At 35.9% G+C, this 17556-nt stretch overlaps 1 protein-coding gene across 1 annotated transcript in view; it reads right to left on the bottom strand.

Annotated features, from left to right (window-relative positions):
- Positions 1–7881: 7881 nt before the first annotated feature.
- The window catches only part of CLIC4 (chloride intracellular channel 4), a 69033-nt gene continuing 59358 nt past the window's right edge, over positions 7882–17556 (bottom strand). Inside the window, exons 5-6 of the mRNA XM_070458451.1 lie at positions 9373–9554; positions 7882–8136 (exon numbers count right to left, since the gene is read on the bottom strand). Coding sequence (XP_070314552.1) covers positions 7882–8136; positions 9373–9554 — 437 coding nt within the window. The remainder of the gene's footprint in view (positions 8137–9372; positions 9555–17556) is intronic.

Here is a 17556-nt window from a genome sequence, read left to right as displayed (position 1 = left end):
GGAGAACTTACCTTGTATGATGCCACTCTTCTGAAACATGTGGAGGCTTCTTTTCTGGGCCAGCATATGGACTGCTCTCCTAAAACCTCCCTGTGCACCTGAAAAGAATGTACATTCTGCAGCTGCCAGATGTAACGTTCCAATGTCAATTAAGTCAAATTAGTTAATTGAGTTATTCCTTACTGAGTATGTGGGCGTGTGTGTGGTTCATTTCCTGCTTGTTCTATTAGTTAGTGAGAGAGCTGTTAAAAATCTCCTTATGATGGTGAATTTGTTTATTCCTCCTTTCAGCTTCACTAACTTTTGCTGTATGTATCCAAGGCTGTGTTATTAGAAGAGTATAAATTCAGGACTCTTGTATCTTCCTAGTGAATAAAACTTTCATAATTATAAAAGGGCACTATACACGTCTATATTGTAAAATGTCCTTCTTTGTCTCTGGTAAATACTTCTTGCCTCAAAGCCTGCTTTTTATAATGGTTACATCTGCTTTCCTGTTTGCTGTGTCAATGAAATAACTGTTACATCCATGAATTTCAAACTTTCTGTGTCGTTATAAAGTTTGTTTCTTGTAAATGCCATATATTGGGTTTTGATTAGTTTCATACTCCCTCTTAGTTGGATTGTTTACCCCACTTATATTGACTATAACTAATGGTGTAGACTTTATAGCTAATCTTTTGCTGTTTTTCCAATTAGTCCTCTCCTTTGTTCCTTTAGTCCTTTTTTCTTTTGGAGTTGCTGGATTTTTTTAAAATTCCATTTTCCTCTTGCCTCTTAGATTTTTTTGAAATGCATTCATGTACTCTTGAAGCTTAGATTTTCAAGCTATTTTTTAGTTATCCTAATAATACCTAAGCTTCTCTAGAGAATACAATATTTATGATTACAGGTTTTAAAAATTAGTACTTTCACCACTTGCCAAGTACAAACAACCCTTTCTTCTACCCTTCCACACTATTATACATGTATAATATATAACCACTGTTATGTATTCCATATCACATATTTTTAACAATACATGTCAAGACATTACTGCTGTTTAAAATAGTCAATATTCTTTCATATTTGCCTATATATTTACCCTGTTCATTGCTCTTTATTCTTCCTTCCGGTTCTATACTACCACCTGGGGTCATTTTCCTTTAGGCTGAAGTACTTCCTTAAGTATTTTTGTAGCACATGTCTGCTGGTGCTTAATTCTCTCAGCTTTTGTCTGTCTGAAAATGCCTTTAGTTTGTTTTTAAGAATATTTTCACCAAGTTGGCAGACCTTTCTCAGGACTTTTAAGATTCTGGCTTCCAAAGTTTCTGCTCAAAAGTCAGCCACTGCTCCTTCAAAGGTTACATATTTCTCTCTGGCCATCTTTAGAATTTTCTGTCTTTGGTTTCCAGCAGTCTGACTAAGATATTCTTAAGTGTGCCTTTTGGTTTTGCTTTTACTCCATAATGAATTTGCTGAGTTTTATGCATCTGTAGGTTAAAGTTTGTCAACAATTTTGGAAAATCCTGTTATTATTTCATCAAATATTGATTCTGCCCCATTCCCTTTTACGTCTGGACCTCAATTACATGTATCTTGAGGTTGTGTTCACCATGTTTCTTATCCTGTTTTTTTGTTTGGTTTGTACATTCTTTTTACTGTTTGCTTCCATTTGAATTTTTCTATTGCCCCATCTTCAAGCACTGATCTTATCTCCTGCTGTGTGCGCTCTGCTGTTAAACCTACACAGTGAGTTCTTCATTTCAGATTTGAGCTTTTATTGCAATATTCTTTTCAAACAGCTTTATTGAGGTTTAACTTACAAACTGCAGAATTCACCCATTTTAGGAAAACAAAAGTTTTTTTAGATTTATTAAGTTGGGCAGCCATTAACACAAATTTTCCCCTCTTTCTTCTTTAAGAATATATTCTGGATGACATCTAAATTGAAATTTAAGTCAAATACAAAGGAAATAGACATCACTAGCTTTGCCAATCAACCTGTCTATACACTGCTTACCCAAAACTTTTAAGCAGGCAGAATGGCCCCCTTGTAACTTTTAAAAATTGAGATATAATTCATATATTATAAAGTTTACCTTTTAAAGTATACAACTCAGTGGGTTTTAGTATATTCACAAAGTTGTACAATTATCACTATTAGTTAATTCCAGAACATTCATCACTCCAAAAAGAAACATGTAGTCACTAGCAGTTATTTCCCCTTCTCTCCTTCCCCAGCTCTTAATTTACTAACTTACTGTCTCTGTAGATTTGTCTATGCTGGCCATTTCATATAAATGGAGCCTTTTTGTGTCTGGCTTCTTTCACTGTGCATGCTTTCAAGGATCACATTGTAGGTTGTATCAGTACTTTTTTGATGGCCAAATAGTATTCCATTATATGGACATTTCATCCAGTCACTGGTTGATGGCTATTTGTTTCCATGTGGGGCTACTATGAAAAACCATGCCATGAGCATTATTTCTCCTGGTTATAAACCTAGGAGTGGAATTGCTGGGTAAGTATTATTAGTTCTATGCTTAGCTTTTTAAGGATCTGCCAAAGTGGCTGTACCATTTTACATTCCCACCAGCAATGTATGCATGAGTTCTAATTTATCCATGTCACTGCAAACACTGTCTGTCTTCTTGATTATAGCCATCCTAAAAGGTGTTTTTTATGGTTTTTGATTTACATTTCCCTAATGACTAATAATGTTAAGCTTCAAAGTGTTTACTGGTCATCTGTAGATCTTTGGAGAAATGTATGTTTAAACCCTTGTTCATTCTTTGATTGGGTTGTGGGGTTTTGTTTGGCCACACACATGGCATGCAGGGATCTTAAGTTCCCTCACCAGGGACTGAATCTATGCCCCCTGCAGTGGAAGAAGAGTCCTAACCACTGGACTGCCAGCAAAGCCCCCAGCTGGGTTGTCTTTTTATCATTGAGTTTTAACAATTCCTTATATATTCTGCATACTAGACCCTTATCTACTGTATTTAAAGCAGACCTCTCGTGTCCGTTTGCAGTCAATTCCCACTCCCAACGCTGTTGCTCACTTGCTCAGTCGTGTTTGACTCTTTGTGAACTCCCAACCCTAGTAACAGGCAACCGCTAAGCTACAGCTGCTCTGTTTCAGGTAAGCCCACCTTTTAATGAGATTTTGCCTCCTAAGTGTTGTGTCATTGTGGGACGCTTCACTCTGCCTTTTGGTGGCCCTGGGCTTAGCATCTGGCATGGCATGTAGAGCGCTGGAATTCAGCAAATGTCCTGGGAGAAAACCAGTCACTTACGTAAGGTGTCTCAGGGGTCCAGTATGTCATCACTGAGGACCTTTACTTTCTTTTACCAAGTAGTGCCCTTCTGCATGGGCTAAACCCAATCTTCAATCCCAGGCCCAGAATCAGCAAAGGCTAAGGAAAAAATGGCCAGACCGTCAGTCCACCTCAGAAAGGCTTCCTCCTCCGAAATCCAAGTCTTTTAGTCTTTATTGCTTCTGCAGTTTTCTGATGTTTAAAAGCAGTATTGAATTTTGGTATTTTAAACCAGTTTTTTCTGGTAGTTGCAGCAGGAGTGTTGTGTTGATATGACCTAATATATCCTACTCATCAATTATATTAAGCTTTTTAAGACTTTATATCCTGTCAAGCAAGTTTCTTTTCTTTCCCTCTCCTTCCAGATATATGTTGGCTATTTGGGGAGCATACTTCTTCCACATGAATGTTTTAAATCCATTTATCTGTGTCCCCCAAAAAAATCCTCTTGGGATTTTGTTGGGAAAATATATTGAATTTATAAATTACTTAAAAACTGAAATTATTATAACTTTTACATTCTCCATCTACGAACATGGTATTCCTATCCATTGAGTAGGTTTCTTTTAGGTCCTTTAATAATATTTTGTACTTTTCTCCATCAAGGAATTGCACATACTTTATCAGGTTTTATCCCAAATACCTTAGAGATGATCTTTTAAAGTACTTACAAATTTCCAAAAGCTCAAAAAAGTAACACTGACAATTTTCATCCATTTTTCTGTCACCCAGTTTTCTTCTAGAAGAAATGAATTTTACTAGAATGTCTTTTCTTCTAGAAGAAATGAATGTTACCTATTTATTTTTAATGTGGTTAATGTTAGTGTATAGTTCAATCTTGTATCTAGTAAGCAACTGAGTTTTATTATTTCTAATAGGTTATTTGGAATTTCTTTTTTATATATGTATCATCTATAAAGGAGAAGTCACTTGGTCCATCTGTTTCCATCCCTTACTCCTTTCACTGATTTCACTGCACTGGTGGAGGACACATCTAACACAGCAGTTACGTAAAATAGCTGAGTGATAGCTGTGATAGAAGACAACCGTATTTTGCTTCTGACTTGTTTCACACTTGTTTCTGACGGCTTGTTTCACACTTATTTATTAAATTTGCTGTAGGTTTTTGGCAGATGTCTTTATTGGGTTAAAAAAAAGTTAATCTTTGATCCCGCTTTGCTAAGAATGGGTACCGTGAAAGTTTTTATAAGTTACTTTATGCACCTACTGAGATGATTGTATGGTTTTTCCCTTTAATCTATTAAATGTGGTGAACTGCCCCCTCAAAAAAAACAAAGGTAGTCTCAAATAAACACTTTTACCCCAAATTGTTATTTATTTTCATGAGGGGGGGGGAAGAAAGAACCTTTTATGATAGTGAAAATATACTTTATTTTTTAATACAATAGCTGCCAGCAATATACTGGTTCCACAGAAAGAAAAGAAAATACAAGCATTCTATAATAAGCTTTCATTTTCCTTTTCAAGTAATTAAAAAAAAATACTTCAATTCTGTTCAACATTATGGTTTGGGGGAGTTGAAATTTTTTTCCATAATAGTAGTATAATTTTGACAGCCCCAACCTTGGTAATTTGTAAAGGATGGAATAAAAATGATGATACAGTAATAACAATAATGAATGCTTCCCTCTCTTTGAATCAAATACTGATTATAACCAGTGTAAGAAATTGGTTAATCAATAAATTTGATGAAATGTGTATCAAAATGTTCATGAAAAAATACATTTCTATTTCTTCTCATTTTTACCATGTAGATATTTTCTAAATGGATTATTTTAAATGCACAGAAATAAAGGCTATCTACACACAGCTCAAAAGAGATTCAAAACAACAGAAGTAAACGTGCCTAAATTCTAAAGTCAAACAAATGAGTGTAAGAATAAACTGTCAGAAACCTCTTCATTGTATACAGATTGCTCAAGGGTTTAAAGATAGTTGTATAAGCCAAAGTTACCAAGAAATAAAATCTTGTATGAATTTTATCACAAAAGTCAACAATCTTGGTAAAAGAAAATAACAGAACTATACAGAAAATCCACATCTATTTTTTTTTTTTAAAGGGGGATGTTATATCAACTGAAACGGTAGACAGCCTTCCAAATGTTGAACACAAAAATTTCTCAGAATCCCTTGGAAACTGTAAGATCTTCCATTCAGACTCTTATCTTGTTTAAGTGGAACAAAAGGGGTTTAAATGAAGGGGGGAATGATTCAGTAGTTATAGAAATAATATCAGATGATTTCTATTATGTCAACCCATACACTACATGAGCTGCCATGAAAATCTTTCATGTTTCGAGTCTCCCAAGGCTTTGAGCTGTGACTTCTCCACAGTGTGAGACGGGGGAAAGGTCTGTTCCAGGACTGTCTTCTACTAGCTTTGGTCCATTTGCCAATTTCAGTCTCATCTGACTAACTTTCCTGATAAAGTAATAAGATCTGTCTTTTGACAGAAACATAACTCTGCCTTCATCAAAATTATAACAGATAGACCCTCCCTTCCTTGGATATCTAGAGAGACAGCCAAGTGTAATCATGGGGTACATTTTTTAAAAAGAAGAAGAGAATAAATATCCAAAGTGGAAAACTCTTCACAACTGAACTTCAGAATGTGTTCTTCATCCCTGTTTTGAGGACTGTGGCCCTGTCCTCATTAGCCCTCTACCTTGCATCACTCAGTCCACCGTTCACCTGAAATAGACACCCTGCTTCTCCTGAATTATGCTTTAAGCTATGAGGCAAGATTCGATATCACCTGACGCCAAGTCAGTCCTATTGTACAAGTAAGTGAGAAGTGAATATGGCTGTCTGTGTACTGATGCAGAGGTGATACAATTCACCCACGGAAGCTGCTGCCATAGAATTTCTCAACATATAACCTGATACTGCTTCTTTCTGGAACAAGATAAGCCATCACCCAATACTTTATTACAAAATGGTGGGTACCCTAACTTTGTTCAGCAATAAGGAGTTCTAAAAAAGGTAAAGCAAAGAAATCTCCCTGAGCCAAATGGATACAATATGGAGTTTTTCTTATCTTTCTACACCAAGCTAATTACTGATAGATTTAAATAAATGCATAATGCTTATAAAAAATCAGGCTGCTTCCTTAAAGCCAGTGTTTACTAAATGTTAGCATATCATAGGGAAAAAAAACATTGCCATTTTAAAGCAATATACTTAAAATTTCCAAAAACAGCCTATGAGAAATAGCACTTCTTAAACAAGTTAGGTATAAAAATGACCAAAAACATTAACTACAGTTACAACCACAGTCTTTGGAGTAGTACACAGAAAGTCATTTTTTTTCTTCTTTTAAGTGAATAAATACTTAACAAAGTTTTATTTTCATCATGTTTATCCTTCCTTGTTACAACACAAAAAAATTCCTGGTTTAGGACTTCAGTTTAAGAAACAAACATGCAGAGTGCTATTCCTCAATGTAGCTTCAGAAAAATTTAATTGAAGGAAATGCAATGATTGAGATTAGGTAAAACTGCAGTAAATATGAAGTCACCATCACAACTATAATTTAGTCCAAAAGGAGTGAACCATCCTCTACCTGAAGTCTAACAGTAAATGGGGTAGAATAATAACTTGTTTTATCTTGTTTTTAATATATGATTTATACTGCACTCTAGATTATCCACATTAAATATGCCTGATATTTTGACAAACCCATGCTATATTCCTTAGGTTAACTTTTATATTACTAATCACTGTACTGCTAGAGCTAAATGAACTAAATAACAGTTTACATAGTGTTGCTCAAAAGATCTATAGACAGCAAGGCTGATGCTTACCTTAAAAAAGAGCACTTTTAAAATAAAGGAAGAAATCAATAATGTTCCAAATGAATGTCACTGGACAAAATACATATATGCTTGAGAAGATCTTGAAAATACCATCCTTCCCTCTAAACTTTCAGCTTCTAAGTAGTGTCAGATGTTATCATTAGTATGAAAGAAAAATGCTTTTAGGCAAAAGTAAAAACCCATGTACAAAGTAAAATAACAAAATCTGCACTGACTTTCTGTAAAAGCACTCTTCTCAGGTGGTAACATCCTTTAGTACATATCCAGGATAGACTAAACTGAAAGAGAATATTTTGATACAGTAGCAGTCCTTTAATATACTCTTACTAAATATTATAAAACTCCAAAAATACATAAATATTCCTTGTACCATGCATTATGCACCAGTTTGGGCCTGACTGAAGGGGTCACGGTTACTATTTTATTTTTTTTATTTTTTTACAGTTACTATTTTAACAGTTGAACAGTGCACCTCAAAAGTTCTGTCATCGATACACAGTGAATGGACTCCAGTGATGAAGGCTCCAGAGAGATGGCAAACTACCTTTAAAGTGAAAGTCTGTGATGGAGCGTCTCCAAATTGGAGGAAAGGAGGATACGGGCTAGGGGATATAGTCAGGGTAAAGGAATTTTAAAATAATACTGTTTAGAGAGTATATATATTTCAAGACAGCTACTACACCTTGTCTATCCTTTATCCTAATCTGGAATAACTGCATGTTCATGCCAAATAAAGTTTCTACTTTCTAGGAAGAGGAGCAGTCTGTTAGGAAAAGTATGTTCTTAGTCAGGGGAAGATGTGAAGACATTTCTCTCGTAAGTCCTCTTTTATTTGGTAATGTCTTTTGATGTCTTTTGGCATCACTGTATGCTATTTCAACCTCCTTATCACTGGGGCAGGTGTTGGTGAACTCATCCCTACTGTAGGCATTAGTTAGGTATCTCCAGATGCCAGTCATTCCTTTGGGAATATCAAAGTTGCGGTATTTTTTCGCCACCACCTGAAATACAAAGAGATCAAACGTTAATGTTTATATGCCATGTCTTATAAACCAGACATGTATCTGATTTTAGGGCAAATTAATTCCGTGAGCCTCTCAAAACTGCCTCTACTTGAAGTCTGTCCCCTTCATTATAACTAGACATTTAAAATAATGATAAGGACTGTAAACTATACCCCTTCATTATAACTAGACATTTAAAATAATGATAAGGACTGTAAACTATACCAGAGATTCAGAAGTGTGGTGGTGACTGCAAACTCCTGCCTTTACCAACAATAGAAACAGTCAAGTGAAATCACTGGATAAATACTTTAAAACATACACACTAGTCTAGGTCTTCAGCCCATTTTTTGATGGGGTTGTTTTGATGTTGTTAAAAATCATGAGATGTTTGTAAATTTTGGAGCCTAATCTCCCGTCAGTCACATCGTTTGCAAATATTTTCTCCCAATCTGTGGGTTGTCTTTTCATTTTGTTTGTTTCCTTTGCTGTGCAAAAGTTTTTGAGTTTAGGTAGGTCCCATTTGTCGATTCTTGTTTTTATTTCCATTATTCTGAGAGATGGATTGAAAAAGACATCGCTGCAAACACACTAGTTGCGATCTGTTTTTCTTGACCTTGATCTTTACTGCACAACCATACAGCATAGTGTTTCACACACTGTCACTTGTGTCAGTCGCCCAGTCGAGTCCGACTTTTTGCGACCCTATGGACCACAGCCCACCAGGCTCCCCTGTCCATAGGATTCTCCAGGCAAGAATACTGGAGTGGGTTGCCATGCCCTCCGCCAGGGGATCTTTCCAACTCAGGGACTGAACCCATGTCTCTTATGTCTCCCCACTAGTGTTACCTGGGAAGCCCAGTAAATGTATTCACATAATAAATGCTCAATAAATATTTTCTGCATTGAAAAGAAAAAGCCAGGTGATCAAAGAACAAAGTTTGATGCTGTATGTCAGTGTAGCAACCACTTTAAAGTTACCTTGAATTTTTATGCAGTCATAGAAAAAAAATTTTCCATTTCACATAGGCATTGATTTTCATACACAATTTTCCATTTAATACACCTTAGGGTGTTTCACCTATTGCCTAGACAATATTAAGTTACACTGTTTGGAGGTTCTAAATTGTGACTGTCAGAATATCAGCCAAGTTTTACACACAGGGGGAGTCCTGTCTTCGTAAAAAGGTATCAGGTTTAATAGCAATGTGACCCCACATCCTGCAGGCCTACCTTGACAATGTGCAGCTTGGGCAGCAGGTTGCAGTCAGCTAGAGTCATTTCATTGCCATCCAGAAATTTACGTGTGGAAAACTTGATGTCCTCCATACTATTCTCATCAATTTCATCAGGGAGGGGAGAATTCAGATATTCATCTAGTTTCTGCAGTGTTTTCAAGAGACCCCGCTCCAAAGCTGAAAGAAAGATGGAAATGTTATCAAGTGTGAAACAGATCGCCAGCCCAGGTTGGACGCATGAGACAAGTGCTCAGGGCTGGTGCACTGGGAAGACCCAAAGGGATGGGATGGGGAGGGAGGTGGGAGGGGGATCTGGATGGGGAACACATGTAAATCCATGGCTGATTCATGTCAATGTATGGCAAAAACCGCCACAATATTGTAAAGTAATTAGCCTCCAACTAATAAAAATAAATGAAAAAGGAAAAAAATTAAAAAAAAAAAAGAAAGATGGAAATGCTATAAGAAGGAAAATCACCCAATCCCCAAAGTCTAGAAATGTTACTCCTTCAGTCAGTAACTGGTCTCTCTGACACTGGGGTACAAAACAGACAAGGTTCCTACTCTCCAGGAGCTTATTTATTCACTTGCGGGAAAGAGATGAGACTAACAAATTTACAGATAAATATAAAAACAAGTATGATGATTTCAGATAGTGTCATCTATAAACATTTTTTAATAACTAAATGCCCCATATACAAACACATCATGCCCCAACACAGTTGATATCTAAACCGGGGGAAAAAAAAGGGTTAAAAAGACAAACCTGTTATTTCAAATCTAGGGAAGAATGTCTTGCTGAGACAGAGATTCTTGCCCTCAATTTTAAATCCTGCTCCTATAAAAATATTTGGATTTATAGCCATGAAATGTGTTTAGTTCAGTTCAGTCAGTTCAGTTGCTCAGTCGTGCCTGACTCTGTGACCCCATGAATCGTAGCATACCAGGCCTCCCTGTCCATCACCAACTCCCAGAGTTTACTCAAACTCCTGTCCATCGAGTCGGTGATGCCATCCAGCCATCCTATCATTTTGCCTTTTCCTACTGTTCATGGGGTTCTCAAGGCAAGAATACTGAAGTGGTTTGCCATTCCCTTCTCCAGTGGACCACATTCTGTCAGAACTCTCCACCATGACTGTCCATCTTGGGTGGCCCCACACAGCATGGCTTAGTTTTACTGAGTTAGACAAGGCTGTGGTTGCCTTGGTTACCTAAACCCAAATTATGAAGCTATTTTTCATTATATTCTAGAAGATATTTTACCAAGTATATTTATATCTCTAATCCACTTAGAATTGATTGTGTATAGTGTGAGACAGGGATGTTTTTTGACTCTGTATTCTGTTTTATTGTTCTATTTGTCTATCCTGTTAATACCACAGTTTTAGCTACTGTACCTTTACAACACATCCTGATATTAGGCAGTATAAGTTTTCAAACAAATCTTTCTTTAAGATCCTCTTGGCTATTCCTGGCTCCTTACATATCCCTAATAAACTATAGAATTAGCATGTTAATTTACATGTGTGTAAGCACGTACACACACAAACTGTTGAACTTTTGAATGATTTATAGATTCACCACAACTCCAATTTGAGAACTGGAATCTTTATAATTTTGAGTGTCCCAATCTATGATTTTTAAAAATTTTATTCAATTTTATGAAATTAAAAGAGATTTCTTCTATGTTTTCTATGTAGAAGTCTTGTCCATTGTTGTTACATTTACTCCTAAATATCTGATTTTTTTATTGTATAAATATTTTTATCACATTTTCTATTGCTTCTTGCTAGCAGGCACAAATAAAACTGATTTTTATAATAGCCTCATATGCAATCACTCTGATAATTCACTTTTTTTTAATTGTTAGGGTTTGTCTGTAGATTACTTTGGATTTTCTACATTTTCGATTATAATTAAGAATAATGACAAATTTATCCCTTCTTTCACAAGTCTCATACGACTCATTACTTTTTCTGGCCTATTATACTGGTCACAACCACCAATACAATGCTAAATAGAAGTGGTGACAATAGCATTGTTTTCTAGTCTCGGTTTGAAGAGGCAATCTTTCACTATTCCTCTATTAAGTCTGACTTTTCTGTGGATTCTCTGTCAGATTAAGGAAATTCCTTTTTACATATAGTTTGTACTTTTAAAAAATAAACATTTTAATAAGTACTAAATTTTATCAAGTACTTTTCTGCATAAATTGAAATAATATCATAATTTTTCTCTTGTAGTCTATTATTGTGACAATTTGAATAGATTTTTTTGAATGTCCAATCTTCCATTCCTGAATTAAACTCAACTTGGTTATATGTATTATTTTTTTATCATATTGCTGGATCTGGCATATTTTGTTTTAGCCTTTTACGACTATGTTTGAGAGAGACTGGCCTGAAAGACTCCTTCTTTTTGATGTTTTTGTGTCGTTTGACCTCAAAAGGCAAGCTGGGAAGTATATTCTCTTTTCTGTTTCCTGGAAGAGTATATGCAAGACTGATGTTACATCTTCCCCAAATACTTAGAAGAGTTCATCAGCGAAGTCATCTTTGTGAGAGAGTTTTTAATTATAAATATAAGACAATTTACATCTTGCATCACTTCTTGTAACAATTTGCTTACATGATACTCTCTGTAAATTTATGCAATAGTGTTTTCAAATTTATAAACATAAACATTTTCATAACATTCTCCCCAAATCATTTAAATGTAAGATCTGTAGTAATTCCCTTTCATTGCTAATATTGGTTATTACCTTCTTTTACTTATCTTGATTTTTCCTGTGAAGAATTCATCAATTTTCTTATACTTTTCAAAGAACTTTTAGCTTTGCTAATCCTGTCCTAGTTGTTTTCTATTTCATAAAATTCTACTCTTTGCGTATCTCATTCCTTCTACTTTCTTGGGTTTAATTTGCTGATCTAACTAAATCCCTGAGGTGGATATTTTAAGGTTACCAATTTTTAGCTCTTCTTTTTTTCTAATATATGCATTTAGAGCTATAAATTTTCCTCTAAACAAAGCTGTGTGTGTGTCTATGTACACTCAGTTTTGTCAGACTCTTTACGGCCCCACACACTGTAGCCTGCCAGGCTCCTCTGTCCACAGAATTTTCCAGACAAGAATACCAGAATGGGTGGCCACTTCCTACTCCAGGGGATCTTCCCAACCCAGGGACTGAACCTGCATCACTTGTGTCTCCTGCACTGGCAGGTGGATTCTTTACCATTAGCACCATTTGGGAAGCCCAAATGATAGCATATAAATTTAGACGTGGTATATTTTCATCATGTTATTCTTCAACCCATGGATTATTCAGAAATACACTGCTTATTTCAGCTAGAAATTTTCTAGCTGTACTTTTGCTACCAATATCTAGCTTATTTTCTTTGTGGTTGATACGATACAAATTTCTTTTGGAAAATTTTTCAGATTTGCTTTATGGTTCAGCTTTATGGGCTTCTCTAGTGGCTCAGAATACCAGACCACCTGACCTGCCTCTTGAGAGATCTATATGCAGGTCAGGAAGGAACAGATAGAACTGGACAAGGAACAACAGACTGGTTCCAAATTGGTAAAGGAGTAAGTCAAGGCTGTACATTGTCACCCTGTTTATTTAACTTATATGCAGAGTACATCGCGAGATACACTGGGCTGGATAAAACACAAAATGGAATCAAGCTTGCCGGGAGAAATATCAATAACCTCAGATATGCAGATGACACCACCCTTATGGCAGAAAGTGAAGAAGGACTAAAGAGCCTCTTGACTAAAGTGAAAGAGGAGAGTGAGAAAGTTGGATTAAAGCTCAACATTCTGAAAACTAAGATCATGGCATCTGGTCCCATCATTTCATGGCAAATAGATGGGGAAACAATGGAAACAGTGACAGACTATTTTTGGGGGCTCCAAATTCACTGCAGATGGTGATTGTAGCCATGAAATTTAGATGCTTGCTCCTTGGCAGAAAAATTATGACCAACCTAGACAGCATATTAAAAAGCAGAGACATTACTTTGTCAACAAAGGTCTGTCTAGTCAATGCTATGGTTTTTCCAGTGGTCATGTATGGATGTGAGAGTTGGACTGTAAAGAAAGCTGAGCACCAAAGAATTGATGCTTTTGAACTGTGGTGTTGGAGAAGACTCTTGAGAGTCCCTTGGACTGCAAGGAGATCCAACCTGTCCATCCTAAAGGAAATCAGTTCTGAGTGTTCATTGGAAGGCCTGAGGCTGAAGCTGAAACTCCAATACGTTGGCCACCTGATGTGAAGAACTGACTCACTGGAAAAGACCTTGATGCTGGGAAAGATTGAAGGTGGGAGAAGAAGGGGGTGACAGAGGATGAGATGGTTGGATGACATCACCGACTTAATGGACATGAGTTTGAGTAAACTCCAGGAGTTGGTGATGGATAGGGAGGCCTGCATACTGCAGTTCATGGGGTCACAGAGTCTGACACGACTGAGTAACTAAACTGAACTGAACTGAACTGAGTGGCTCAGATAGTAAACAATCTGTCTGCAATGTGGGAGACCTGGGTTCAATTCCTGGGTTGGGAAGATCTCCTCGAGAAGGGCATGGCAACCCACTCCAGTATTCTCACCTGGAGAATCCCCATGGACAGAGGAGCCTGGCAGGCTATAGTCCATGTGGTCACAAAGAGTCAGACACAACTGGGCGACTAAGCGCACACACACATCAGTTTTACAGTCAATTTTGTGTTCCATGTGTGTTTGAAAAACAAGGCTATATTCTCCAGTTTTGGGGCACTGTGAGATTAAATTTATAATATCAGTGAGATTAAACTTGTTCACTGTCTTATTCAATTCTTCTATATTCTCACTGAATTTTTCTTTTTGGCAGATTCTAAAAGTTACTAAAGGAGTCAGTTAAGATCTCCCACCAAGATTGCGGATTAGTTTATTTCTCTTTTAGCTCTGTCAATCTGCTTTATATATTTTGAGGGTGAAAGTGAAAGTCACTCAGTCATGTCCGACTCTGTGATCCCATGGAGTATACAATCCATGGAATTCTCCAGGCCAGGGTAGTTAATTTATTTATAAATATGAATCTAGAGTTATTTTATTTTCCTGGTAGGTTGATCTTTTAAAATCATTCTGAAACATGTTTCATTATCTCTAGCAATGCTTCTTTCCTCAAAGTCTACTTTGTGCAATGTCTATATAGCTTTACCATCTTTCTGGTTAGTATTTACACTGTTACATTCAACTTTCCTGGGTCTGATGATCTGTCGGTCTATCTATCTGTGTGTATTTCAAATGTGTGTGAAGGGGGACTATTTCTTCTTGTACATAAACAACTATTTTTAATCCTGTTAGCATATTTTGTTTTCTACTTGGGAGTATCTGAATCATTTACGTCTAAACAAACTTTGGTTTAGAATTGCTATCATACATTTGTTTTCTATTTGCCTATTCTTGTTCTCTTCTTTCTTGCCTTCTTTTGAATTAAAAAAAATTATTATTCATTTCTCCCTCTACTCGTGTATTACACATCTTTTTGGCTAGAATGTTTCCTTGACTTACTAAAGCATAATTATACCTTTTACCATTTCCAGGATAATGCAAGAGCCCGAGCACTCTAACTGTATTTAATTGCCTTCCTGTCTCACATGGGTTTCCCTTGTGGCTCAGCTGGTAAAGAATCTGCCTGTAATGCAGGATACCTGGGTTCAATCCCTAGGTTGGGAAGGTCCCCAAAGGCTACCCACTCCAGTATTCTGGCCTGGAGAATTCCATGGACTATACAGTCCATGGGGTTGCAAAGAGTCAGACACGACTGAGTGACTTCACTTCAATCACATGCTACTATTGCTTTTTATATTAATTTGACATATATTTTAAATTTCAGAAGTTACTACTTTTTTATACAGACAGTATTCATTTATACTTTATTATATTTACACGAATTTTTGGTTTCTCTTCCTTCCTACATCTCTGGGTATTCATTTGAAATCATTTTCCTTCTGCCTGAAAAGCTACTTTTAGTAGTATTTCATTTAGTATGAGTCTGCTAACATGAATGTTTGGTTTCTGTTTATTTGAAGATGTCTATTTTGCCATTACCATTTAAAATTCATAAATAAAAAACAATTAATCATTACTTTCTATTTTTCAGTTGAAAAACTTGATGCAGAACATGTTAACAGACCTGATTCTCAGAGCAGCCACAGGACATAGACTAGATATTATCCTATCTTACAGATACTGAGATAAAGGAGAAGAGCATTTGCCTTTTCTCAACATCAAAGAAAGGAGATCTGACATCTTGGAATTTGACTTGTTACAATTCCCTGATATTATAAAGTGAATTGTAAATTTCAGAGGCTCACGGAGGAGGCAGTAAGAAAAAGTTGACTGGTTAGCAAGTACATGATCCAGTGGATCTTCCTGACCTCGGAACTGAAACAGTCTCCTGCATAGCATGCGGATTCTTTACCAACTGAGCTATCAGGGAAGCCCTTATATGGATCCAGGGCTGTAAACATAAGTGTCAAATCTTGAGGCAAAAATAAAATACTTCGAAGTGCTTGCTTTCAGTTTTGAAGATTCAATATGCTTCTGTCAAAAGCAGTGAATACAGAATAAATACATATTAGATACAAGGACTTGTTCTTTGATCAGATTACAATGAACAGGATCGTGGTCTACAAGGAAGATAATACTGAATTCAAACACTGAAATAATGTCTCAAACGGCACTTGAGTGGCATGATCAGTCTGAGCAAGTATATGATCTCTGATCTGCTCTAAATAAATCCTTTTCCTGAATTAATTCTCAAAAGTATCCAAAACAAAAATAAAATATCCTAAATTTACAAGGTTTATAATGTACAATGTTTATATTTGTAGCTGTAAGGCACTAAAATTCAGAGGCTAACAGAACATTACAATTGCTGCCCTGTAATTTTGGACTTAACAAAATACCTGCAATGAAGTCAACTTGCTGTACTTGACCAGTGTTAGTGATTTTTCATAGTTAAGAATGTTGGAATAAAGGGTGTATTAATGAAAACAAAGAAGGATGAATTAGTTTCATACAATTTTTATGGAAGAATATAAAGAATGGATAACAAAGAAAAACGAGGTAACGAGAACTAAAAAATGAGGTAACAAGAACTAAAGAACATCATTTAATAAACATAATAAAGTTTTGAAAACAAACCATCACAAAGGAATTTGAAATTGGTTAAAATGAAAATCTCAAGATTAACCACTAGAAGGCAGTAGCAGGCCATCAGAAAGTAACTCCTTTTTTGTTTAAGCTCCTTGTCTTTTGTAACTAGTAACAAGCACTATTATTCTCTAATACCCCTACTGTACTAATGCTGTATCTCTAAGAAGGTATTTCAAAAGTTCTCAATAAAAAATTACTAAGTACAACAGAGGCTATACAAATTATTTTTTAAATTTAATTGTGAAAAATCAAAATATTAATAAACACTCACAAACACACCAGGATCAGAAGTGTGGGGAAATGAATACCTTCACGGTGGGATGATAAACTGGTATAGTCTCTGGAGAACAAAATCTTTTGACCTATTTGAAATCTAGCACGAGGATATCAGTGGCAACATGGTTTGTCATAATGAAAAACTTGAGGCAATCTAAATGTCTATCAGCAGCGAAATAGTTAACTAAAAACTCCATATTATGGAATATCAAGCAGCATTTCTTAAAGTGAGGTAGATCTACACTTTGAAATGGAAGTATTTCTACCATATAATACATGATAAAGACAACTGCTGTATACACACACACACACACACACAAATACACATTTAAGTACAATGTGTGTGCATAGAAAAAAGAAGGAGACATCCTAACTGTTGGGGAACAGGTTATGTGATATGACTCACAAAGGACACTGAAGTTTTATTAGTTTCTGTACTATTGTAACTTCTTCAATAAGCATGCATTACTCTATGAATTGTATAATCTGCATGAGTAAGAACAAGGCAGAAGGCATTAACTAAACAAGACAATTTCTGTTACAGAAAAAGAATTTACAGTGAAGAAAAAAATTATGTGCACTTACATCAATAAAACTATTTTAAAGCTACTGCTAGTTTTAATAAAGAGGTAATCTTACACAAGCAATTTTTAAAGGTCTGGTAACACGTTGGCAGAAAATAGAGAAAGGTATTAAGTA

This window comes from Odocoileus virginianus, chromosome 30 (genome assembly GCF_023699985.2).
Source record: "Odocoileus virginianus isolate 20LAN1187 ecotype Illinois chromosome 30, Ovbor_1.2, whole genome shotgun sequence".
NCBI classification, from domain to species: domain Eukaryota; kingdom Metazoa; phylum Chordata; class Mammalia; order Artiodactyla; family Cervidae; genus Odocoileus; species Odocoileus virginianus.
Note: the sequence above shows the minus strand (reverse complement) of the source record. Positions and strands in the feature narration are given on the sequence as shown.